At 35.9% G+C, this 26,737-nt stretch overlaps 2 protein-coding genes across 2 annotated transcripts in view; both read left to right on the forward strand.

Moving 5' to 3' along the window:
• The first annotated feature begins 351 nt into the window (after nucleotides 1-351).
• On the forward strand, nucleotides 352-13,628 carry xk (X-linked Kx blood group (McLeod syndrome)). Its single transcript, XM_073825420.1, is given in 4 exon segments — nucleotides 352-698; nucleotides 5,216-5,478; nucleotides 10,708-11,481; nucleotides 11,484-13,628. Coding segments are annotated over 4 exon segments (1,308 nt in total). The 5' UTR covers nucleotides 352-453; the 3' UTR covers nucleotides 11,510-13,628.
• A 211-nt stretch (nucleotides 13,629-13,839) lies between these two features.
• cybb (cytochrome b-245, beta polypeptide (chronic granulomatous disease)) overlaps nucleotides 13,840-26,737 on the forward strand; it is a 13,602-nt gene continuing 704 nt past the window's right edge. The window contains exons 1-12 of the mRNA XM_073825419.1: nucleotides 13,840-14,014; nucleotides 14,263-14,355; nucleotides 15,561-15,671; nucleotides 15,784-15,868; nucleotides 16,946-17,094; nucleotides 18,506-18,687; nucleotides 20,711-20,843; nucleotides 20,927-21,019; nucleotides 21,093-21,346; nucleotides 22,165-22,324; nucleotides 26,310-26,456; nucleotides 26,551-26,675. Of these exons, the coding sequence (XP_073681520.1) occupies nucleotides 13,970-14,014; nucleotides 14,263-14,355; nucleotides 15,561-15,671; nucleotides 15,784-15,868; nucleotides 16,946-17,094; nucleotides 18,506-18,687; nucleotides 20,711-20,843; nucleotides 20,927-21,019; nucleotides 21,093-21,346; nucleotides 22,165-22,324; nucleotides 26,310-26,456; nucleotides 26,551-26,675 (1,577 nt within the window). The 5' untranslated portion in view covers nucleotides 13,840-13,969. The remainder of the gene's footprint in view (nucleotides 14,015-14,262; nucleotides 14,356-15,560; nucleotides 15,672-15,783; nucleotides 15,869-16,945; nucleotides 17,095-18,505; nucleotides 18,688-20,710; nucleotides 20,844-20,926; nucleotides 21,020-21,092; nucleotides 21,347-22,164; nucleotides 22,325-26,309; nucleotides 26,457-26,550; nucleotides 26,676-26,737) is intronic.

Here is a 26,737-nt window from a genome sequence, read left to right on the forward strand (position 1 = left end):
CAAGATACGCGCGTACCCGGTTGGAACCATGCCTGGAGCATGAAGCAGCCAGCCTGAAGTGGCATCTTCGAACTTGATCTTTTACTTTGTTTTATGGCCGATTAAAAATTTAATTGGATTCCTAATGTTAAGTTTGTCATAATTATCTTGAACAAAACTGACTTTGCCGAATTGGTTTGAATTATTTACACATTTAAGGTATCTTAACATTATATTATAATTTATGGCACGAAATGGGCTCAATTCGAACGTGAATCCATAAACACGCTGCTGACACCTTGAACATTGAGCCCACTGCGCCCTCTCCCGGTTAGACTGGTTAGACTAACGCTATTCGCCGCGGTGATCAGCTGTGAATCTGCGGCTGTTTGCTGGTGGTTGATACGTCCACTGTACATTCAAAATGCAGGCTCACGAGATCCGAGAGAAGAAAGCCAATATGGTTGAGTGAGGATGAGACTACCCAGCTCTGTTCTTGTGTCGGTCTCTTTGTTTACGGCCGAGACGACGGCTGCTCTGTATCTGAGCAGCACTTATCGCTCCGCTGGTGATCAGATTTGGCAGTGTTTCACGCTCCTCTTCACGCTTGTGCCATCCGTGCTGGTGCAGCTCACACTAATATTTATTCACAGAGACCTGAGCAGAGACAGACCTCTAGTATTGCTGCTTCATATATTACAACTAGGGCCAATAATAAGGTAAGTGGCCAATTTGAGACTGCCCATCAATGTATTTGGATGTGTTTCTGCTTATGACAAGCCTGTGGAAGGGAATTATCCATCATTGTAATGGATCAAGACATAAACAATATCCATTGTGATCGAATACACATAACGAAGGTGTTCTTTTTTCTCTTTTTCGTACGCAGATTAACCTGTTCCTTAGCTACCTATTGCAACTATGGAAATTTGTCGTTTAATTTATAGTCCTCAGTGCGCAGTCATGTCAAAGGTTTCATGGCTTCAGGCAGGGCTCAATGCTTTATGTCTCTGAGACTTTTCATGAAATGCATCCATTTTCTTTTTTTATTTTAAATAATTTTTTTATGAGCTGTTAACATTCTATCGTCCAAAAATGTAATCTATAATCTATATTTGGATGTTGAATGCTGGGATAATGGCTAATAGTTACAATTTATTATTAGCTTTTTTCTCAAGGCAGTGACATTGCACACTGTTTATTAGAAACATGAACAAATTATTTACTGTACAAAGTAATGTTGACAGTATAAAAAAGAGGGACTTCACATAAGTGTATATGATATGTTATGTTATTTTGTTAATTTAGGAAAAAATATTTTTTTGTATTCCAATTATTAAAATTATTTTTATTATTGTAAACTGGGGAATATCACATAATAGGAATATAAATAATATATTACATTTTATATACACACACTACCAGTCAAAAGTTTTTGAACAGTAAAATTGTTGATGTTTTTTAAAGAACATTTATCTCATCCAAAGTACAGCCAAAACAGTAAAAATTTTTTTTTTTTTTTTTACTATTTTAAATAACTGTTTTCTATTTGAATGTTTTAAAATGTTATTTATTTCCGTGATTTCAAAGCTTAATTTTGAGCATCATTACTCCAGTCACATGATCCTTCAGAAATATTTCTAATATTCTGATTTACTGGTCAAAAACATTTATTATTATTATTATTATTAGAAGTAGTAGTAGTAGTAGGCTAGTATGTTGAGAACAGAGTAGAATTTGATGAATAGAAAGTTCAGAAGAACAACATTTATCTGAAATAGAAATCTTTTGTAACCTTTTGTAACATTATAAATGTCTTTATCACCACAAAAAATTGTCTTTTATTCATTTTTAAGTCATTTTTTGTATTCATGGAGTACATAAAAGCTACGCTTTTTGCAAAATGACCTCTCTGTAAGTGCTGTACTGTAACAGCTTTTCCTGGCATTTAATTACACTCCTTTTAAAAGCCATTTTAAACTGTTATTTATTTTCCATGTACAATGCCGCAAGCCATTTATGGACAATTTGTGTCCACAAATTATCTATTAGTATAGATACTGGTGTTATTGACAGCTTCCAGTCCAGGCCTCACAGTGAACTGTTCCATCACTATCGGTCCATGTGTTTTTGCATTGACCCTTTGCATAATTGAAGTATTGATATCGCCTTCTCTAATAATACAGTTTAGCAATGCGACCTGGGCCAGCTCGTTCAGATAAAGCCCAGCAACATTTCAGCCAGGTGTGCTTCATGTATAATTCAGTTGTTTATTTCTCTGAATTAGTGTGAATGGCCTGTGAATTCTCTCTTGGCCTTCTCTTAACACGCTCTCATCCATCACATTATCATCAAGGTTGCCCGTGCACTAATATTATAAAAAAGCAAGGCTGTTGTCAAGGTTTGGGTTAGGAAATACTCACTCAAACTTTGGCACCTATACCTGTCCTGTGATGTAGCCTCTGCATTTTAAATGAATGAGATGGACAGATCGCCCACAAAGGCCTTAATAAAAGCTGTCCTCGGGTAAACTAGAACTGTGCTGGTGAGCTCAAACTGGATTGAGTGCAATTCTCTGAACTGAGACATGGTCTATTGTGACATGGAGGAGGGAAATAATAAGAATCTGACTTTTATAGGATATTTGAAGCCAATTCAGTAACTCCCAATATATATATATTAGGGGTGGGCATAGATTAATTTTTTTAATCTAGATTAATCTAGATTAAATCTTGGAATTAATCTAGATTAATCTAGATTAAAATGGCTAATTTGAATTCTGATGAAGGCATTCAGAATATGTGTGCTACCCAAATAATGACTAAAAGTAAGTCTTTGAGAATGGATCATAAAGCTCATAAAGCTGTTCTATGATAATTTGTTGATGAAAATAAATTATGTTCAATTAGATGTACTTGTGTTTACTAACTAACTAACAATGAAATTATTTTTTCTACCTATTAGATTGTGTTTTTTTAACGTCAACACCTACCCAACCCATTACATGTTACACCGTACTTTTATTTTGACAGGTTGCCATGAAGTTTCTGTGTCATACAGTATGATATGATGCTAGTTTTCTCAAATGAAACGGTAAAAGTGACACTCACAGCAGTTTGGGAGATTGAGTTTATCTGTTCATGTGAGATGAAAATGCCAAAAATTACCGGGAGCGTCACGTGTGTTTCAGTATGCGTGTAGTAAAAGCTCGTTTCGGCCATTCATATATACAGCTAGGCAAACGGAACATATCGGATTCATATTAAAACGGTCTTTTTGCATTTCAGTTTTCACATACACTAGTCCATATCGCGATTTGAATTAAGTGACAGACAAACATTTGATTTATGAATCCAAAAAACGAAGAATTTACGTGGCATTTCGCGCTATAGTAGATTCGGTTTTTATGAATGGAGGACGACGCGACCCCGTCTGTGTTTTGGCGGAGGAGACCATATTCTATAGTCTTCGGTATACATCCGCGTTAAACTATCAAGGTGAAAGTCATCATAGCTTGCGTAGTTTAGACCCAGCTCCCAACCCAAATTTGAGAATAGATTAACGGCGATATTTTTTTTATCGCACGATAAGAGTTTCACGTTAACGCAGCACGTTAACGCCGATAACGGCCCACCACTAATATATATTTATATATATATATATATATATATATATATATATATATATATATATATATATATAATTTATTAAATTTAATAACAAAATAACCCAAGGCAATATATGTGACTCTGGGCCACAAAAACAGTCATAAGGGTCAATTTCTTTAAAATTAGGATTTATACTTTATACTTTATCTGAAAGCATTGATGTATGGTTTGTTAGGATGGGACAATTATTGGCCGAGATACAACTATTTTAAAATCTGGAATCTGAGGGTGCAAAAAAATCTAAATATTGAGAAAATTGGCTATAAAGTTGTCCAAATGTAAATTAATAAGGTTTTAATATATTTGCGATAGGAAATATACAAATTATCTTCATGGAACATGATCTTCACTTAATATCCTAAAGATCTTGGCATAAAAGAAAAATCAGTAATTTAGACCCATACAATGTATTTTTGGCTATTTTGTGCTACTTAAGATTGGTTTTGTGGTCCAGGGTCACATATGTTGTTTTTTCCAGCTAGTCTGTAATTTATTCTAAATTATTTTATTTCATATTAATAATAAAAAATAACCAAAGGCAATTACTTTCAACTATGATTTAATAAAGTTATAGAATCATTTTATTTTAGTATTGTTAATATATTATTTAAAACCTTAAGTTTTAAAGGTTTAGCTCACTCCAGAATTAAAATTTCCTGATACTTTACTCACCCCGTGTCATCCAAAATGTTCGTGTCTTTCTTCATTCGAAAAAAAAAAAAGGTTTTTGAAGAAAACATTCCAGGATTTTTCTCCATACAGTGGACTTCAATTGGGATCAGCGGGTTTAAGGTCTAAATTGCAGTTTCAATGCAGCTTCTAAGGTCTCTACACAATCCCAGTTTAGGAAAACAGACCTTATCTAGCAAAATGGTTGGTCATTTTTTAGAAAAAAAAAAGAAAATGTATACTTTTTAACCACAAATGCTCATCTTGCACTAGCTCTGTGTCCACGACTTCACACATTACGTCACGTTGAAAAGGTGATATGCGGAAGTACCAACCCAGTGTTCACAAAGTGAACATGCAAAGAAAGTCAAATGCCCTTTACAAATAAAGGTAAAACAAAAATGCTGGATGATTTTGAAGTTGGAGGAGAAAATAAGATGGAGTTTTTCACCCTAACCTACCTTTTTGAACCGAAGCACGCAGAAGAACAACTAACTGTGCATCACCCTTTCAACATGATTACGTAATGCATGGAGTCTTAGACATTCATCGCAGAGCTAGTGCAAGACGAGCATGTGTGGTTAAAAAGTATATCTTTTTTTTTCTTAAATGACAAACTGTTTCGCTACATAAGACCCTTATTCCTCGGCTGAGATTGTGTAAAGCCCTTTGAAGCTGCTGTGAATCTGCAGTTTGGACCTTCAACCTGCTGATCCTCATTGAAGTCCACTATATGGAGAAAATCCTGGAATGTTTTCCTATAAAACCTTAATTTCTTTTTGAATGAAGAAAGAAAGAACATCTCGGATGACTTGGGGGTAAGGAACTTACAGGAAATTTGAATTTAACCTTTAACCACGCATTTATCCAAACAATAAAACTCAGTTTTATTTCTTTAGGTGCCTCGATGCCTTCTGTATCTACGGCAGCGCCGGAAAAGTGGAGGAGCCGTATGTCACCATCACCCGAAAAAAGCAGATACCCCGGGAAGGGCAGACCGAGGAGGTGGAGCAGGAAGTGGGGCAGGCGGAAGGGAAGTTAGTCACCCACAGGGCCGCTTTTGCCAGGACTTCGGTCATACAGGCCTTCCTGGGCTCTGCACCCCAGCTCACGCTGCAGCTCTACATCTGTGTGCTGCAGAAAGGGGTATCCATTGGTAGAGGTGAGAATACGCGCACACACTCTCACACTCAAACACTGAACAGTATCAAGTACATTCTGACACAACTAAAATAGAGCGCTGCAGGAGCCAGAGTGGTTAATAAAGACTTTTAGAAGACTGAAAGCTTGGTGCTATAGCGTAATTGGTTTTATAACACAGCTCTCTGGGATACTTAATTCTGATTGGTGAGTTGAGAGATTTAGCGGTCAGATATTTCTAAATAATGACTGTTGCCTTTGGCAACTGATCGCTTATCTGAGAAACCTGTTTTCTACATAGCTGTGCTTGTGTCTTTCCATGCTCTATAAGTAAGCTAATGAAACAATTTCTATTAAAGGATTAGTATTAGCCTAGAATCTAGACGCGCCCCTAGCGGCAGCAAATTACATTTGCTTCCAAGGTCAGTCTAGTTACTCTCAATTCACTTAAATTTCCGAAAAATCCAAGATGTACTGGGCCAATCACGAGTCGGTAAGCGGGCTTAACATGATGACGACTGACCTGCGACCATAAGTTCCGTCAGACATGAATTCCTGGTTCCGTGAATTAAGCGTGGAAAACTGAACAGTATTTATATAATTTTTTACTTTTGATACACAGCCACGTCCATGTGTCCTGAGCAGGAGCTTGTTACATCTGAACGCGCTGTGGTGTAGAATACGCAAACACCGGAAGCGATCTGTGGCGTGTATACGACACTCATTGTTTACACAGCACAAGAGATTGTGGATATAGCGGCTATTCAAAATGGTAATTACTTGCGCTTGTCCTGGTTGTTCAAACCCATTTAAAGCTGAAAAAGATTACGTTTGCTTGCGCAAACTCATCCTGGACTTTTTTTTTACATATTTCCCCTTTCGGTGTTTGCGTATACTACATCAAAGCGCGTTCACATGTGACGAGTCGAATCATAGATATGCTAAACTCGTGCTCATGACAGATGGACGTGGGTGTGTATCAAAGGTAAAAAGAAAATTATATAAATACTGTTCATTTTCTTGCAAAAACCGATCGTTTCGTGTCTTAGGACATCAATGTATCCTCACGAGCCGCAGGGTGTAATTTGGATTTGTCTGTGCATGTTTTTGTTTACTTTTAAAGGTTTAGTGCCCATCTATGTCTATTATTTAGCTGACAGACTGCACAGTGCACTGATTTTTGTTAAAAATCTTCGTCGCTCTGACTACGTCACCTGACCGACTACTTCTCTGATTGGTTGTAGCGCTATCCTATTGCGTGGAGAGGAGTTTGAAAGACAACCGTTTATCCCACCCCTCCGGTTGAGCCCTGTCTATGGAGAGTGCCCAGACCCTACATTTATGTGGGTCTGGCTTGCCAGGCTAGATTAGTATACTTCCAGAATAAAAAAATTGTGATAATAAACTCAACCCCATGTCATCCAAGATGTGTTTTTCTTTCTTCCGTCGAAAAGAAATCAAGGTTTTTAAGAAAAACTTTCCAAGAGTTTTCTCAGTATAGTGGACTTCAATGGGAGCCATCGGGTTGAGATCCAAATTGCAGTTAGTGCAAAAGTTAGTGCAAGACGACCATTTGTGGTTAAAAAGTATATGAATTCATATATTTTTTAAGAAAATGACTAATCGTTTTGCTAGATAAGACCATTATTCTTTGTCTGAGATCATGTAGAGCCCTTTGAAGCTGCTCTGAAACTACAATTTGGACCTACAAACCGTTGATCCCCATTGAAGTCCACTATTTGGAAAAAAAAAAATCCTGGAATGTTTTCCTTTAGAAACCTTAATTTCTTTTCGACTGAAGAAAGAAAGACATGATCATCTTGGATGACATGGGGGTGAGTACATTTATCAGGAAATTTTTATTCTGGAAGTGAACTAGTCCTTTAAGTAGCTATGTAATAACTCAGATAATGTGCAGTCAGACAGCCGTTTTCACAAAATATCATGAAAATATCAAGATCATGAAAACTCTTTATTTTGTAATAATAAGTGTCTGACTGTACACTGTTCATCACTTACTGTACATATCAGTCCCTGTGAGTCTTAAAAATCAAAACGTTCAACTATTACATTTGTCAGAATGAGAACAACTTCTTAAATCGTCTTAAGGAGTTCTAGAGCATGACTAAGGCTTTTCTTTTTCATGCTTTGTTTTCCTTTCATTATCTGGCTTTGTAAAGTACAGCTCCCAAAGTGGAGCACTGCAAGCTTATGAGCTTATGAGTTGCACTGTTAATGACTTTTGTCATTTCACACATTCTCCACCACATCTGTAAAGTGTTAAAATGTCAATTGGTTTTTATGTCATTGAGGCATGTCACATTTCCGCCAACCGATATGATCTGTGCGCAGTCTCTCCAAGTTTCCTCCATAGAATAATCTCTCTGTAAGTCCTGTAAACATGGAACTGGTCCTCACGTCACCCGTCTAAATTTAACAAGCTCCCCTCAGTGGCACATTCAACACACATGCTTGAATTACGTCTAATGCCTCTGAAATGACTTCTACTTGTGTGCTATCTATATCCTCTTGTTATCTCAAGGACGCACACTTTGTTTGAGTATATTAGCTAGAATAGATAGCATGTTTTCAGACAGCATGTGCAGACTGAAATAATTAAACTAAACCACAGACAAATTCATTTCATGAAATACCCAGAAGCACTACAGTACACAACAATGAACAGTCAGTGCCAATGTAAAGTGAGGTCCAACAGTCTGAGACTACATTACATTGAAAATACACCACTGTATACTGTAGACAACTTAGGCATTTGCAAGCTGTTATTTGGCGTAATGTGAATTTTGCTCTCCACCCATTAACTGTCACTCTACAGTGAATATTAAGAATGATGGACCTGACTTTGCCTCGCATGAGGAATGTGTTGACAGCCTTGCGATCTATCCTTGAAAGTGCTATTGCAGATGGAAGATCATAATGGACAGTGAATCAGTCTGACCCCATTACCCATGAGGCATAGAGTAATGAAACGGTGACTGACTTTAGATCAGGCGCAAGGCTGATAGAGGCCATATGTTTGCACTACTGGTGGATTTGAGCCTTCGGGGTATCTGCTTTTGCTATCCTTTATTACTAAACAACAATAGTAAACCGCATAGACAATAAACTGGATGGCAACATTTTGTGCACCACAGTAATGGAGGCCCTGAACCAAATGAAAATAAATAAAGGAATAAATGATGTGATAAAATGAATACAATTCATTTTTCATTAAATTTTGCTCTAAAGTTCTGTTTTTTAATTTTTCTGCATTTGGTTTCTGTTTTAATGGTTAAATTAAAACATATCAAATTAATTGAAATCATGACATTTAAGCAATTTAATGGCAATTTATTAAAAGTTAAACTCAGTTTTATTTATACCAAATTCTGTTTTCTATTAATTTTATGGATTCCATTTTAATGGTTTCATTAAATTTTAATGATCAGACACATAATTAATTGTATTTTTTTATTATAATGATTTTCTTGCTATTTTTAGTAATACTGTGTTGTGTATTTACATTTTTCTGGTAAATAAACTCTGGTAAATAGTTTTTCTAGTAAATTCCCCTTTAAAATAAAATAATGTTGTAATAATTTTAATAGTAGCAGTAGTACTATCATTACATTAGGTAATATATTTCTGTCACAGTTTCTTCAAGTTAAACCAAACTTTTATTTTGACAGGTTTCTGTGAGGAACTTTAAGTTTCTGTTTGTATATGAAATGACGATAAAATGCTCAAGAAGTGACTCTCAGAGCAATTTTAGACATTATGTTTATGTCTTTGTGTACTCGTCTGTACCATTCATTCACACAGAGACACAGAACATACAGGACTCATATTTAAATACTGTTTGTGGGGTTTAATATTTACAGACACTAGTTCATATTGGGTTTTTATTTAAGTGTACTGACCAACTTTTGATTTATTCATCCAAAAATTGCCAATTTTCTGTGTTATACATTAAATTCCATTTTTATTTTTATTTTTTCATTATTCTACGATTTCCACATCATGGAAATCATAGGGCTCTATATGTGTTACTTTCTGTATTTTTTTTACCTTTTTAATTATTTTTATTTTTTAATCCATTCTTACATTAATTTATTATTTATTTCATTTATTTAATACATTTTTTATTTTTTTCCACATGTATTTATTCCCATATTTATTTATTTATTAAATGGTATTATTTATTTATTTTGCTTTTCTGTGTACAGCATGGAAATGTGGGAGCCTGAGAGGTATCAAGTTATTTATTTATTTATGCATTTATTTAATATTTATAATTCCACATTTCCATATACATACACACACATTACCGCTCAAAAGTTTGGGATCAGTAAGACAATGCAATGTTTTTTAAAGATGTCTCTTATGCTCATTAAGACTGCATTTATTTGATCAAAATACAGAAAAAAACAATAATACTGCAAAATGTTATTACAATGTAAAATAATGTTTTTTATTTTAATATATTTTAAAATATAATTTATTCCTGTGATGCAAAGCTGTTACTCCAGTCTTAAGTGTCACATCCTTCAGAAATCATTCTAATATTCTTATTTATTATTAGAATTATTAATGTTGGAAACAGTTGTGCTGCCAAATGTTTTTTTGGGATTTTTTTAAAAATAATTTTACACATCCTTGGTAAATAAAAGTATTAATTTCTTTCAAAAAAAAGAGAATAAATTACTGACCCTTTTGAACAGTAGTGTATATTGTTAGAAAAGATTTCTATTTTAAATAAATGCTGTTCTTTTTAACTTTTTATACATCAAAGAATCCTTAAAATAAATATTTAAAGGTTCCAAAAAGTATTAAGTAACCCAGCTGTTTCCAGTATTGATAATTAATCAGCATATTACAATGATTTCTAAAGGATCATGTGAAACTGAATACTAAATTAACGATGCTTAAAAATTCAGCTTTGATCACAGAATATATTAGATTTTGAATGTATATTAAAATAGAAGAACATTGTTTTACATCATAATAATATTTCACAATATTTTTAATTATATATTTTTTATGTATTTTTATCAAATAAACAGCCTTGACGAGCATTAGAAACATATTTACAATACATTAAAAATCTTTCTGATCACAAACTTTTGAACAGTAGAGTGGTTTATTCCAAATCCACTTATCTAATTCAAAAGCTTTCAGTTGCTTTTAACCACAAAGTATGTTTCTATTAGATTTAACATGCTCATGTTTCACTCTTTTTGCTCTTTGCCAGGTACACTGATGGTCATTTCCCTTCTCTCGATTGTATATGGAGCCCTACGCTGCAATATTCTCGCCATAAAGATACGCTACGACGATTACGAAGTCTCCGTGCGTCCGTTGGCATACCTTTGCGTGTTCCTGTGGCGAGGGTTCGAGATCGCCACACGTGTGGCCGTGCTTGTTCTCTTCAGCTCCGTGTTGAAAGTATGGGTGCTTCCGGTGGTATCAGTCAACTTCATCCTGTTCTTTCTGCACCCGTGGGTTCTCTTCTGGAGCAGCCGCTCTCCATTCCCAGAGAACATCGAGAAGACGTTAACCCGTGTCGGGACCACTATCGTCCTCTGCATGCTAACCTTCCTGTACGCCGGCATCAACGTCTTCTGCTGGTCTGCCGTTCAGCTCAGATTGGATGACCCTGATCTGATCGATAAGGGACAGGCATGGAGGCGCCTCGCTGTGTATTATTCCCTCCGATTTGTTGAGAACACAGGGCTGACTTTGATGTGGTACATCCACCGAACTGAGTTCTACCAATGGGTGGACGCCCCCGTTTTAGAACTATCACTGTTGTTGGGTTATGCCACAGCTGTGTTCTTTATGTTGCTCTTTTACCAGTTTTGCCACCCTTGCAGGCAACTCTTCTCATCCAGTCCAGCCCAAGGCTTTTGGGAGTGTTGTGGATCCCTCTGCCTGCTTCGTGGGACGATTTCTCAGTCTGGCTCCATGAGGACCAAGCCACAAGGAAAAGACACTGGAGACGATCCACCCTGTGGTACCAAAGAGGAAATCGGAGTTTGTGTGGTGCAGTGTGAGCAAAGCACATCTTAAAGGAATGGTTCAGCTAAAAATGACAATTCTGTCATCATTTACTAAACTTAATGTCATGCCAAATCTGTGTGTTTTTCTTCTTCTCCAGAAGATATTTTGAAAAATGCCTCCATATTAAAGGGAACCCAATTATTAAGACTTGATGGGCTTATTATATCATAAGTCATGTCTTTAACTGAAATATGTAGTAGAAAACCCATGAAAGATTTTTGTTATTTTAAAAAAACAACGTTTTATACATGTTTTGGACTATGGGGGGCGCCATTATTTCAATGACGTGAAATGGTCACACTCAGTGAGCAATTGGCGCTACCTTTTGCTATTTTTACCCCAGGAATCAGCTATTTTGGAAAATAAAATACTGATATGATGCCACATTGTGCACCTTTTGGTTGTCATTTTCAGTCGAAGGGCAACAAGAGAAGTTTAAGTCTTCACTGCTTTCCTAGCAGTGTGAAGAGGAGAAAAGAAAGGGAAGATGCCTGTGGATTAATAAAACTTTCTAAAGACCTGCGTCTTTGTTCTCTCCACTTTAGTCCTGATGCATTTAAGGCTTCTAGTAGACAACAGCTACTGAAAGAGCTTACAAATGGCAAAGACAAGAAACGCTAGATGCCATCCTGGCAGGATGTAAACATGCTGACGCTTGTCATGATGCCGCAGACACTGAAGGAGTTTCTCAGCGCAGATTTCACTCGATATCCGGGGCATTTAGACTCCTTGTGGGGAAAAACCGATGGTACGGCATTTGGTTTAAGCCTATACACTCATATCAATCGCCACCTGTAAGCTTTTTCAGTAGATGTGGTCATAATATCAGTATTTTACTGTCCTAATTGCTTATTCTGAGTTGTGTTGAGGTACAAATAGGAATATGTAGTGCCAATAGCTCACAGAGTGTGACCATTTCATGTCATCGAAATAATAGCACCCCCATAAGCCAAAATATGTATAAATAACATACATCTTTCATGGGTTTTCTACTCTATATTTAAATTTATAAGTAAGAGACATCATTTATGTTATATTGAGCTATACTAATTGGTCTCCAATGTTTTTTATTGCATCAACAAAAGCAGTTGTCTTACATAAAACGTCCTCTCTTGTGTCCCACAGAAGAAATAAAGTCATGCAGAACTGTGTTTTTTTCCATTTGGAGCACAAGGGTGAGTAAATGATGACAGTAATTTCATTTGTGGAAGAACTTTCCCTTGAAAAACTTTCTCTTTAAGGATCAAAAGGGAGAGATTTCTGCCTTGATACGTGATGGTGGAATGTAAAAGGCGACATTTGTCAAACTTTGAGATGAAAATACTTTTTCTTGTTTGGTTGTTTGGTTTACAAAAACGAGGCAGCATGTTCCACTGAAGTGCATGTGAAATTCCCTAATAATATGAACCCGCTGCTTTTGTCATGTGATGTGGGAGCACTCCGTCCCTCGTTCGGTGTTGGTTTGATTAATGTTATAGCTTCTACACAGTCTCTGTGTTTGGATTATTTACAGTGGATTTATTTAAAAGATTGTATTTGCTTGAGTTATAAGCTGTTGATTTTTCCATCACCTGGAGGGAAATGCTTCCTGAAAAATGTTTGATAACCTCTCAGGTTCATTATTAATACTTTCTTCTAGTTTCTCTTAAACTGTGTGGAATTAGTCCTGATTGGTTAACATATGGCCTAAATTATTTATGAATGGTTAGAATTACAGTTGGGTTGCCAGGACCTTCATAATCCCGCAAAGATTGTTTTAATTGATTGTTTTTTTCCTTTCCTTTGTTTACACTCCTGTTTTGCACTCGTCTCATCTGGGGACCTCTTTTGCACATTATTCTGATTTTTACTTCAAACACAACAAAAAATGTCATTCTTTTTACTGAGGGCAGTAGATGATTGTATCTTAACTTTACTGCCCCCCTGTGGGGAGTCGATTGGCTTGAGTTTATTAATTTTGCAAGACTTGTGATCAGTTACAACTAGAAAGTCCCTCAAAAAGCACTGTATAGAGCACAGCACTGCTTTTGATATTTGCAACTGTCAGCTAAACCCATAATAAAAAAATAAATAAAATAAAGGAGAATGATATTTTGTCCATTTCAGGTACATGCGGTTTTCCTTGTTATGTATTTATTCATTAATTTAGAAACATTTGTGTTTATATCTTCAATGTATGAGATATTTTATGCATTTATTTTATTTATTTTTGCTGATAGCTTAAACAAAACGACAGGCTTGACTATAAAACAGAAAGAGAACTGAAATCATCTGACCATCCCCGTCAGGTTGAGGAACTTTGCTTGATGGTTTCTCATGGGCTCACAGTTGTGACAGCATTTCCGGATTTGCTTCTTTGCTTTATATACCAAATCTCTTTCTGTCTTGTGGCTTTCTTCAAAACCTTTCATCCTCACTTCACTTGATCTTCTCTCTCTCTACAGTTGAGCATCATGGGAAACTTTGCTGCAAATGAAGGACTATCCATTTTTGTTATTGTAAGCTATGGTTTTAGCTTTGGTTTCTTAACTGAATTTACTTTTCAATTCTTTTTAAATCATTATCTTTGGGTTTTAAAGTTCTTAATTGCTTTCTGTGTATGTGTATGTGTGAGTGTGTGTGTGGCACATTTTTTTTTATTTGTTAAACATGCTGAAGAACAGAGATACTTTTGATGCTCTATACTTTTATAAAATACTTAAATAGTCTGCAAAACTTCTCAAACATCCTTCGTTCTGTTTTTCAGCTGGTATGGCTGGGCATCAATGCGTTTCTCTTTGTGCATTTTTACATGGCATTTCTGATTGATAGATACTATTATACTAGAGTCATCCTTGGGGTAAGTGTCTAATCATTTTTACATTTTAAACCGATAATTTATACAATAATGTATAAATATAAAGAATGTATTATTTAGTTGTATTTTTAAATTTTTTTTTGTAAATTATTATTTTGATGTCAGTGTGCTTTTTTGTATTTATGCTGTATAATATGTAATTGTAATAACCTGTGTAGTTATATATAATTTCAATACACTCCTGTGTTAATTATATGAAATTATATTGCTAATATACAGGTGAAGTCAAAAGTTTACATACACCTTGCAGAATCTTCAAAATGTTAATTATTTTACCAAAATAAGAGGGATCATACAAAATGCATGTTATTTTTTTATTTAGTACTGACCTGAATAAGATATTTTTTTTATATAAAAGATGTTTACATATAGTCCACAAAAGAAAATAATAGTCAAATTTATAAAAAATGATGATGTATTAAGAGCCAGGGGTAAATTTCACTCATTTTTTTTCTTCTGGGAAACATGTAAGTATCTTTTGTAGCTGCTGAAGGGCAGTAATAAATGAAGAAAAAAAAAAAAAAAAAAAAAAAAAAATATATATATATATATATATATTTAGGCAAAATAAGAAAAATTTACACGTCTTCATTCTGTTCAAAAGTTTTCACCCCTGGCTCTTATTGCATCATTTTGTTTCCTTCTGAAGCATCAGTAAGCATTTGAACCTTCTCTAATAGTTGAATATGAGTCCCTCAGTTGATCTTAGTGTGAAAAGATAGATTTCAAAATCATACAGTCTTCATTGGAAAGCTGCTGAAAAAACAAAGAATCACAGGGATGTAAACTTTTGAACGGGGTCATTTTTATAAATTCTAAACTATTATTTTCTTTTGCGTACTATATGTAAACGTCTTTTATGTGAAATATCTTATTCAGGTCAGTACTTAATAAAAACATAACGTGCATTTGTATGATGCCTCTTATTTTGCTAAAATAATTAATGTTTTGCAGATTCTGCGAGGTATATGTAAACTTTTGACTTCAACTGTAATTACATATTTGTATATTGTACTCAGCTAGTGTGTTGTTAGATTCTACTCTGCATTTAGAAAAGTACATTTACATGTAGGCCTTTATATCGTTACATTGTTCTCTACAGTTTTTGAATGCATCAGCGAATACGTTGTTCAGAGCTTAAAATAGGAAATGAAACTTTCCCCTGTCTTTCTCTTTCTCTCACTCAGCATGCTCTCTCATGGGCCAGAGCTCCAGCTGCATGTCTGAATTTTAACTGCATGTTGATCCTGCTGCCCGTCTGCAGAAACCTGCTCTCGTTCCTGCGTGGATCCATACAGGTCAGGAAAGGAGCAATGGAGCAAAAGTGAAAGGCTTATCCACTTCAGGTAATGAAAAGTTAAAAAAAAGCCTGAATCTCCTCATTAATGGTGTGAGTGTGTGTGTTCGCAGTACTGTAGCCGCACTGCAGCCCGTCAGCTGGACAGAAACCTCACTTTCCACAAACTAGTGGCCTACATGATTGCTCTCCATACAGGTACAGTAAGAAAGACACATTCACTTCATTTACAATTGCATTTTTCCCCCAAATTTTTTCAAATCTTTTCCTTAACCCTACAATCTCAACTAAACGTCTTGTATAAAAAAGGTACACAATTTGTCACTCCGGTGGTACTTTATGTACCTTTTAGATATTTTTAACCTACTTTTAGAAACAAATTAGGTACAAAGCTTTTGTACCATTTGTAACCTTGCCACCCCAGTGACAGATTTGTGCCCTTTTTTTTTTTTGAGAGTACACTACCAGTCAAAAGTTTTTGAGCAGTAAGATTTTTAAGTTTTTAAAGAAGTCTTTTCCACTCACCAAGCCTGCATTTATTTGATTTAATGAACAGCAAAAACAGTAACATTTCAAAAAAAATTTTACTATTGGAAATAACTGTTTTCTATTTGAATATATTTAAAAAATGTAATTTATTCCTGTGGTTTTAAAGTCACATGATCCTTCAGAAATTATTCTAATATTCTGATTTGCTGTTCAAAAAAACATTTTTTATTATTATTATGTTGAAAACAGCTGAGTAGAATATTTTGCAACATTGTAAATGTCTTTTGATCAATTTAAAGCAACCTTGCTACAAAAAAGTTATTTATTTCTATAATTTCTTTCCCAAAAAAAAAAAAAACCATACTGACTCTAAGCTTTTGAATGGTATAGTGTGAATACTAATATTCGGATTTTTCTATTCATCAAAGAATCCTGAAAAAATGCACTTAACTGTTTTAATTTTTATTATTAATAATAATAAAAAATGTTTCTTGAACACACTGAAGACTGGAGTAACAATGCTGAAAATTTAGCTTTGATGATAGGAATACATGATATTTTAAAATATATTTAAATAGAAATCAGCTATTTTAAATAGTAAAAATATTTCACAATATTACAATATTTGCTGTACTTTGGATCAAATAAATGCAGGCTTGGTGAGCAGAAGAGACTTCTTTAAAAAAACTTTAAAAATCATACTGTTCAAAAACTTTTGACTGGTAGTGTATGTATGATCTTTCATGGATAAGCATTGCTAATAATAAGTCTTGTATATACTCCCAGCCATCCACATTATAGCTCACTTGTTCAACTTTGAGAGATTCATGGATTCCCAGCTTACGGTCAACAGCAGCTACCTTCCTTACGTGCTTTCTCAGATTGGCAACAATGACAACAGTTCCTACTTAAACCCTATCAGAACCAATGAGACGGTGAGTCTTGTCTTCCCAGACAAGTTTTGGAAGGTTTTTACTTCAGTCACTCACATTTATGTAGGTCTTACACAGTCTCAGTGTTAGAAGAGGTTCCCTTTAAAACACTGATTTTGTAAGCAGCATCGCTTTTATTACGCAAGGAACCTCCAACTGATATCGCTTCAGCCCCGTAGGATAGCCTCCCACTTCCACCCACGGTTACATCACATAAGCATCATGCTGTTGTGATCACATGATTTTAAAAATTCTGTTGCCATGGTGTCATGCTGTGATGACCCTGTGGACAATAGCCAGAAATAGAACATTGAGAGGATGAGAAGCCCATGATCATAACAAAACATTTATAGTGCCTTGTTGAAATACAGTCAATGCACGCTTCCTGTGACTGATATAAAAAGATCTACTGTATGTATTTATAGCCACTGTTGAGAGCATCTATGACAGATTTGAGCAATTCATCTAAAATATTTTTGATGAAATCTGAAAGCTTTTTGACCCTGCATAGACAGGAATGCAACTGACACGTTCAAGGGCCAAAAAGGTAGTAAGCATATCGATAAAATAGTAATTTTTTGTACTAACCGTAATGATTTAGAGATGTATATTTTCACACTGAGGACAACTGAGGGACTCATATGCAACTATTACAGAAGGTTCAACCGCTCACTGATGCTTCAGAAGGAAACACGATGCATTAAGACCAGGGGTGTAAACTTTTGAACAGAATAAAGATGTGTACATTTTTCTTTTTTTCATTTACTACTGCCCTTCGGAAGCTACAGATATAAGATACTTACATGTTTTCCGGAAGACAAAGATTCTCAAACAAATTCCAAAAGTTTTCACCCCCGGCTCTTAATGCATTGTGTTTCCTTCTGAAGCATCAGTGAACGTTTGAAACTTCTGTAATAGTTGCATATGAGTCCCTCAGTTGTCCTCAGTGTGAAAAGATGGATCTCAAAATCATACAGTCATTGTCGGAAAGGGTTTAAATATACAAAAAAGCTGAAAAACCAAAGAATTTGTAGGACCTGAAGGATTTTTCTGAAAAACAGATGGCAGTTTAACTGTTTCAGACTTGTGAACAACTATAAGTAAAGCTTATGTAAACTTTTGAACAGGGTTATTATTTTTTTTCTTGTTAACTATATGTAAACGTCTTTTATGTGAAATATCTTATTCAGGTCAGTACTAAATTAAAAAATAACACATTTTGTATGATCTCGCATATTTTGCAGATTCTGCAAGGTAAACTTTTGACTTCAACTGTATCGGAGTCTGAAATTTCACACTTTAGATTTTTGCAGTCTACTTTAGTTTAGTTTCTTTTTAATGTAATGTTGTGTTTAATGTAAAACATTTTGAGTAAGGTTTTATGTTGTCATTTTGGTATTTTTTGATTTCCCAGAACCCAACCATAGTGATGTTTACAACTATAGCAGGGCTGACAGGGGTGGTCATCACCCTTGCCCTCATCCTAATCATCACTTCCTCCATGGAGGTCATCAGAAGGTCATATTTCGAGGTGTTCTGGTTCACCCATCACCTGTTCATCGTCTTTTTCATTGGCTTGGTGCTTCATGGAGTTGGGTGAGGATTATCCTATTTTGAATCACCAAATGCAATAATACATCTACAGTTTTTGAAAGAAATGAATATTTTCATTTAGTAAGAATGCATTAAATTATTAAATATGACAGTAAAGATGTGTTGGATCCAACTTGAAGTTGATTTGAGATTTGTATGTGAAATAAATGCAGTTCCTTTAAACTTTCTATTCATTAAAGAATGTCAATTAAATACCAGGTTCTGTCATAAATCTTTAGATGGTGTAGGATGATGGTTCGTTAAAGGAGTAGTTCACTTTAGGAACAAAAATGTACAGATAATGTACTCATCCAAGATGATCATGTCTTTCTTTCTTCAGTTGTAAGGAAATTATGTTTTTTGAGGAAAACATTTCAGGATTTCTCTCCATATAATGGATTTCTATGGTGCCCCCGAGTTTGAACTTCCAAAATGCAGCTTCAAAGGGCTCTAAACGATCACAGCCGAGAAAAGAAGGGTATAATCTAGCAAAATGATTGGTTATTTACTAAAAAAAAAGAATTCAATTCTCTGTTTAGAGATTAAAAAGTATATAAGTTGTAAATGTTTTTTGAAAATAACCAATTGTTTCGCTAGATTCGACCCTTCTTCCTTGGCTGGGATCATTTAGAGCATTTTGAAGCTGCATTTAAACTGCATTTTCGAAGTTCAAATTCGGGGGCCCCATAGAAGTTCATTATATGGAGAGAAATCCTAAAATGTTTTCCTCAAAAAACATCATTTCTTTACGACTGAAGAAAGAAAGACATGGACATCTTGGATGACAAGGGGGTGAGTACATTATCTGTAATTTTTTGTTCTGAAAGTGAACTACTCCTTTAACTGATAATATTCACAGCGTTAAACTATTTGGCAGAAGCTGATTGGTTCATGTTGCATACACAGCCAATAAGCATTCTGCTATACATTTAAATGGCTGGTTAGCACTTCACAACATGCTTTCAGAGTTCCTCTGAAACCCTCCACCTCCCCAGCTCCACCTGTATAGATCTGCTATATATTTGTGCAGCAGCATGTTTTAAATACTCACAGCAGCAATTCTATTCAGATCTATTCCACCAAGACCAAATACATTAACATTGTCACAACTATTACCATTCTAAAATTCTTTGTCATGATCGAAATTTAGTAACGTGTGATTTAATCACTATATCTGTCATGAGCATGAGTTTGGGATGCTTCTAGTCTCAACCTCAGACGTCACGCCCACGGAACGTTGGCTAAACGTCTGATGCATATGGTACACTTAACTGGAAACACTTCAGGAATGTCGAAGTCATCCTCTGATTAGTTGAATTTGTACGGATTTCCGGGACACGCGAGTGTCGCGCTTATTTTCGGTCTGCCAGGAAACAAAGCGCAGACTGATTTACTCGGCGTTTTGCTAAAATGCGCTTATGCAGACGCCATTGTTGTTATACACATTTGCGACGTTCGCGAACAAATTACTGACTTATTGCTTGTTCTCCCTCTTCTTCGTTAACTTTCAATGCTGGTTATTTCAATAACTGAATTGTTGCACGCCAGTCTGTTGTTGTGGGGGTATTTCCACGCACCGAAACATGACGCTGAACGAAGCGAACTGTGATTGGTTGTTTGACATGTCGGTCAAACGGCCTTATGGGCGGGCCTTGGCCAATGAAAGCTGCCATGAATTCCAGACCTTCAGCCGTCAGTCTGAAGGTCTTGCTACGCGAAACTAGGATGCTTCTGACAGATTTCGCTTTTTCCTTTCACACTGTATAAAGTTGCTCAAATCTCCATTTTTTGCACTCTCCGCTTGCTTCACTCCACTGTCAATCCCACAGTCCCTCTTGCACATGTTCTGCTCAACGCTAATAAGAGATGATTTGAAAACACCCACTCATTTCTCCTTATTCATGCCAGTGAATACACAGATAGACATATAGGTCTAATACATAATACAAGTTCACAGACACATAATGCTAGCAAGAGAATTATCATGCATTATTTATACAATAACTGTGCTTGTGTGTCTGTGTAGGCGTATTGTGCGAGGCCAGACTCTGGAAAGTGTAGCAGTGCACAACATAACAAAATGCCACAGCCAATTCGAGAACTGGGGTAAAAGTGACAGCGACTGCCCAGAACCTGTCTTTGCTGGGAATCCCCCAATGGTATATCCTAATATAATCGAATACATCTAATAATTCATTAATCTTTTCAATGGCATCTCAAAAACATGTACTTCCTCTTACAGACGTGGAAGTGGGTGGTTGGCCCCATGTTTCTATATGTATGTGAGAGACTGGTGCGCTTCTATCGCTTCCAGCAGAAAGTGGTTGTCACCAAGGTTAGTGAATCAAGCTATTTGATAAGCAACCAATTGATTTCTTCTTCTCTCACTGTATTATGTCATGTTACAGGTAGTGATGCACCCGTCCAAAACACTTGAGCTGCAGATGAAGAAGAAGGGCTTTAAGATGGAGGTTGGTCAGTATGTTTTTATGCAGTGCCCATCCATCTCTCAGCTAGAGTGGCATCCCTTCACCTTGACCTCTGCCCCGGAGGAAGACCACTTTAGCGTGCATATCCGAATTGTAGGGGATTGGACGCAAGCCCTTTATACGGCCTGTGGAGGTGACAAAACCGTGGTGCTGGATGCTTGGACACTACCAAAGTAAGATTCTTTTACTCACCTATGTTGTTCCAAACCTCTATGACTTTCAGTGTTGTTTTGAACCCCATTGACTTTTATTGTATAGACAATAACATTCTTTTTCTGTAGAAGAAAGTAAGATTTTATACAGGTTTGGAATGACATAAGAGTGAATAAATGTTGTCTCTTCAATGTCATGCTTGTATCTTGAATAACACAGATGTAGTGCTTTTAATAGTACTAGTAAGTCTCATTTATAAAATGGGAAAATACATGTGTGGAAAGGGGATGTGGGCGTACAATCAGTTGAAAAAAAGAGAAGTGTGGGGAGACCAGGTTTCTGTTTGAGATGGTAGGCAATATGTTGATTTCATCATAAGTGAATTTTTCTTGCTGTTTCTCCTTATGCGTTTCCTAATTTCTTCCTCTTACAGTAGAGAACTAAAATAATACAAATGTGACCCTGGACCACAAAAACGGTCTTAAGTGGCACGGGTATATTTGTAGTAATAGCCGAAAATGTATTGTATGAGTCAAAATGATCGACTTTTCTTTTTTATCATATTAGGCGATTTTCTCAATATTTTCATTTTTTGCACCCTCAGATTCTAGTTTTTCAAATAGTTCTATCTCAACCAAATATTGTCCTATTCTAACAAACCATACATCAATGGAAGGCTTATTTCAGGTGATGTGCAAATATCAATTTAAAAAAATTGACCCTTATGGGTGGTTTTGTGGTCCAGGGTCACAAATAATAACAAAAGGGAACAACACAGTGCTATTTCTTTGAACAATTTGCTAGTTCGCAGGCATAATGTCTGTTTTTCTTCGTGTAGGGTGGCTGTGGATGGGCCATTTGGGACAGCCAGTGAAGACGTCTTTCGCTATGAAGTTGTGATGCTGGTTGGCGCCGGTATTGGTGTGACACCTTTCGCTTCTGTTCTGAAATCTGTGTGGTACAAACACGTTAAGGAGAACAATGTCTTCACCAAAAAGGTGATAAATAGTACTAGGTTTGGCGATTTAGGCTTTGAATGACAGAACAACATCTTTGTATAGCGCCATCAATCGGCCAAATTGAACAGAATGCCACTGGACCGAACAAAACTTACATATTTTGCTGATTATTGCTGCTGAAAATGGTCAATTATTGTCATGTTTTGGGCTGTACTAATCGATCAGACCGGGAAAGACATTTGGAGTACTATTGACTGCCAGACGTTATAGCAAATCAAGGAGAAGAGTGCAAAAAATGGTCTGACGTGTTTGTGGTTGGCCAAACTGAACCAGGATTTCCAGGGCAAGAATCTTGACAATCGTGTTTGTTCTTATCATTTGCGGTCAGGTGGGTGAAATATTAGGCTAATATGTAAATTTATACTGCTTGTACGTATCTTTACCATCTATTAACTTTAGTTTGTCAAAATATTGCACCCTTTCCTGCTTACTAAGTCTTTCTCTATGGTAGAGAGCAGGTGTACATTTCTTTCGTACCAACTAACATTTTGAAAATACTAACATTTTCATGAATTTGAAAGTTTACGTCAGAAAGGCTTTACAAACAATTTACACAAAGATTCGTTCTGCTTGTGTTTCATGAATGAGTCCCATAGATTTTAAGGTAAAACACTACTTCTGAATATGGTTAAAAAAAAAAAAACTGTAAGTAATAGATATCACATTACAATAGAGCGTCTGCACTTACGTCAAGATTTGGTCAAACCCGAATGCACAGCCAGTAGGGCTGCAACAACGAATCGATAAAATCGATAAAAATCGATTACTAAAAGCGTTGGCAACGAATTTCATAATCGATTCGTTGTGTCGCGCGACGCAGAGACATTTGGTTGTTATTATATATATTTTAAAAAAAAATTGAGCGCAGAGCGGAGTGGACACATTCGGTCTCTCTCCCGCACTGATGCCAGCAGAGTTCGGCACCTCATAAGCTGTGTTTCCATCCAAAAATGCGAATTTAACTTATGCGCAAAACTGGAACATTTGAGCATAAAGTACCGTTTCTACATTATATATATATGCTGCCCCGATTTATATCAAACATGTTTGACATTTAAGCCTACTATGGCTAGCGTACTTTCACAGCAGCCAATGCTCGATCGCAAAACAGCTGCTGTACGGGTCGTTGGATAGTGGAGATGGAGAAAACTACTTCTATAGTTTTTGTAACACTGTCTGTCTGTATAATGTGTCGAAAACATACCACAACCGTAAGGAGAAAGAGGAGCTCTGCTGAGGTGAAATCGTCTCAGTTTTGAATAGGGCTGTGACGGTGGCACGTTGTTTTTTTTTATATATAGCCTACACTTCAGTCAGCAAACAAGCAGCCTAAAAACGCTAACATAAATCAAAGAAATAATGTATTTAATTAAGAAAGTAGCCTAAGAGTATTAAATAGGCTATTAAACAAACATTCCTTGTAAAAATGTCCGACAGCTCATCAATTTTTGGCCGACTGAATTTCCAGTCCGACTGTCTTTTTTTCTCTTTCTCTTCCTCATTACACAGCTGCTGTTTTTAATAGCAAAGTGATTACATTTATTTTCGTTCCTTTAGTTTATAAAGTTAATTTAGAGATATATTTGGAACACTTTTTGTTTGTTAAATTCAAGTTTTTGTTTTTTAAAGTTATACCTAGCAAACAGCGGCAGACAGATCAAAAGCCTGCTTAATTCATCGCGATTTAAATTAAAATCCATTGATATAAAAAACTTAAAACATATCACAATATTAGTTTAATCATTCAATCAAGATAATTCCAAAGTTTGTGCGGAGAGAAGCGCGCTTTGCAGCGCATGGAGACGCCAGTGCAATGTGGAATTTCTTTTTTGCTCATAAAGGTAAGAGTAATTTACCACCCGGGCCGGAACTGTAAAGGGTCTACCTTAGTTTGTGTGTACTAACAGTATCAACAAAATGTGCTCTTAAAGAAAACAAACAGAATACGCTTGATATCTTTGGTTTAAACAGGAGCGCTTCACAATAATTAACCGAAACCCAGGTAATTGCCTCACAAACACAATATCTATAGAAAGCTTTAAATTATTATTTTACTATAAAACGAAATAATTAAAATCGAAAACAAAACTCTTTCATTAGCTAATCCATAAAGATGCATTAGGCATTAATGAGCAGATGGCAGGATCGTCAATTTCATCTTTGCAACACTGAATCAGAAAATACTAGTTTATTAATAAGTAATTCTAATATTTTCTTAATTTTTGCCTTGACACATTCATGGTAATTACTTTTGCTGGGGCTTTGAGGCCAGTTTTGCGTGCATTTGAATGCGGAACTCTTCCAGCTGGTCGCTGCTGATGGCAGGACACTAAACACCGCCATGGCAGAATGAATGTAGCAGAAAGTTAGTCAAGTTATCCCGTTCCAGCGTGCAAAGTCACATGACTTTTTTAATGCGCACTGAGGAATTTAATTTGAGAGGCTTCTTGATGGGAAATGCAGCATGTACACCACAGCAAGCCGCTGTCTTGACGGATAGTAATTTTAGTTTATTTAGTCTATATATTTGGCAGATGTAAAGCATACATGTGTATGTTTTTTGTGTTAGTCCATTTTTATTTTATTATTATTATTATAACAGTTCAAGGAGCAACATGTTCGTGCACTTTCTAAAGATTTTAGTTCTGTTTTTGAATAAAGGGTTGTAAATCCCTTTTTTTATCCGATTCATCGATTAATCGAAAAAATAATCGACAGATTAATCGATTATTAAAATAATCGTTAGTTGCAGCCCTAACAGCCAGTGTATTGGCGATACTCGGATGTAAACAACAGCATGAATTGCACAGTTTAATGTACTACTGAATACGTTGTTCCGCTTATTTATGCTCTCTAAACCACAGAAAAAAACACGTGGAAGCTGCTAAATCATGTAGACAAGGACTTAGTAAGCAGGAAAGGCGTAATATTTTGACAAACTAAAGTTATATGGTGGTAAAGATATGTACAAGTAAGTATTAAGATATTAGCCTTATATTTCACCTACCTGACTGGAAATGTTCCTCAGTTTTTTGCACTCTTCTCCTTGATTTGTTATAACTTCTGGCAGTCTACAATACTCCAAATGTTTTTCCCAGTCTGACTGATTAGTACAGCCTAAAACATGACAATAGTTGACTATTTTCAGCAGCAATAACGAGCTAAATATGTAAATTTTGTTCGGTTCAGTGGCATTTCCGTTCAGTGCCACCAATATATCTGATTGATGCGTCGTGAAAACAGTTTTTGGAATTGATTTGCAATTGAGGCGTTATCTAATTAAATATGCACTAATTTGCGTACATTTCCAGAACAGAAGTGTAGATTTTTGTTGTTGTTGACATATTAGAATTAAAGGTTTTTACACAGTGGATTTTGAATATCTCTTATTACTCTGTAAATTTATAAAAGTGAAGTTGAAATGGAGATGAATAGCTCAGTGGATGAGAAGAAACTAATTTAGAGGAAACAACCAATAAAAATACGTACTGCAGTTCAACTCTACAGATGCAAATAGATGAAGTGAAACACTTAAAGAAATAATTGACCCAAAAATGAAAATTCTTTCATTAATTACTCACTCACTCTCATGTCGTTCCAAATCCGTATGACCTTTGTTTATCTTCAGAACACAAATTAAGATATTCTTGATGAAATCCGAGAGCTTTCCGATCCTGCATAGACAGCAATGCAACTGACACATTCAAGGGCTAGAAAGGTAGTAAGGACATTACGAATAATTTGTGTTCCAAAGATGAACGTCTTACAGGTTTAGAACGACATGAGCGTAAGTAATTAATTACAGAATTTTGGATGTTTTCTTTTCACTAGTCTGAAAGAAGTCAAGGTGTGGAAGCAAAAAAGCCTCAAAAACAATGGTTTACAATGTCTATAGTGTCTCGCCTTGAAGTATTCATTCATATTTTTGCTAAACATGTAATGTTCTGACTTTTGAACTCTGCAGATTTATTTCTACTGGCTGTGTCCGGAGACCCAAGCTTTCGAATGGTTCGCAGACCTGCTGCAGAGTTTGGAAAGGCAGATGACGGAGAAAAACATGAGCGATTTCCTCAGTTACAACATTTACCTAACGCGCTGGAAAGACGCCGAGGTTTGCGAAAAGACTTGCTTGTTTAATGACAAGATACTGTGAACTATTTTACAAAAAATACTTTGACACTCATCATTTTGATTACTGTTTAAAGGCGGCCCATTTAAGAGTTCAATATGAGGCGGAGGACGATCCCATCACCGGGCTTAAGCAGAAGACTCGGTATGGTAAACCCAACTGGGACAATGAGTTCAGTACCATCGCTACCCAACACCCAGGGTACGTAGAGTGTGGTTAACAGCAGTGGTAAGGCTTTCTATACACTTGCTGTGCCTATATAA

Source organism: Garra rufa, chromosome 20 (genome assembly GCF_049309525.1).
Source record: "Garra rufa chromosome 20, GarRuf1.0, whole genome shotgun sequence".
Taxonomy (NCBI): Eukaryota; Metazoa; Chordata; class Actinopteri; order Cypriniformes; family Cyprinidae; genus Garra; species Garra rufa.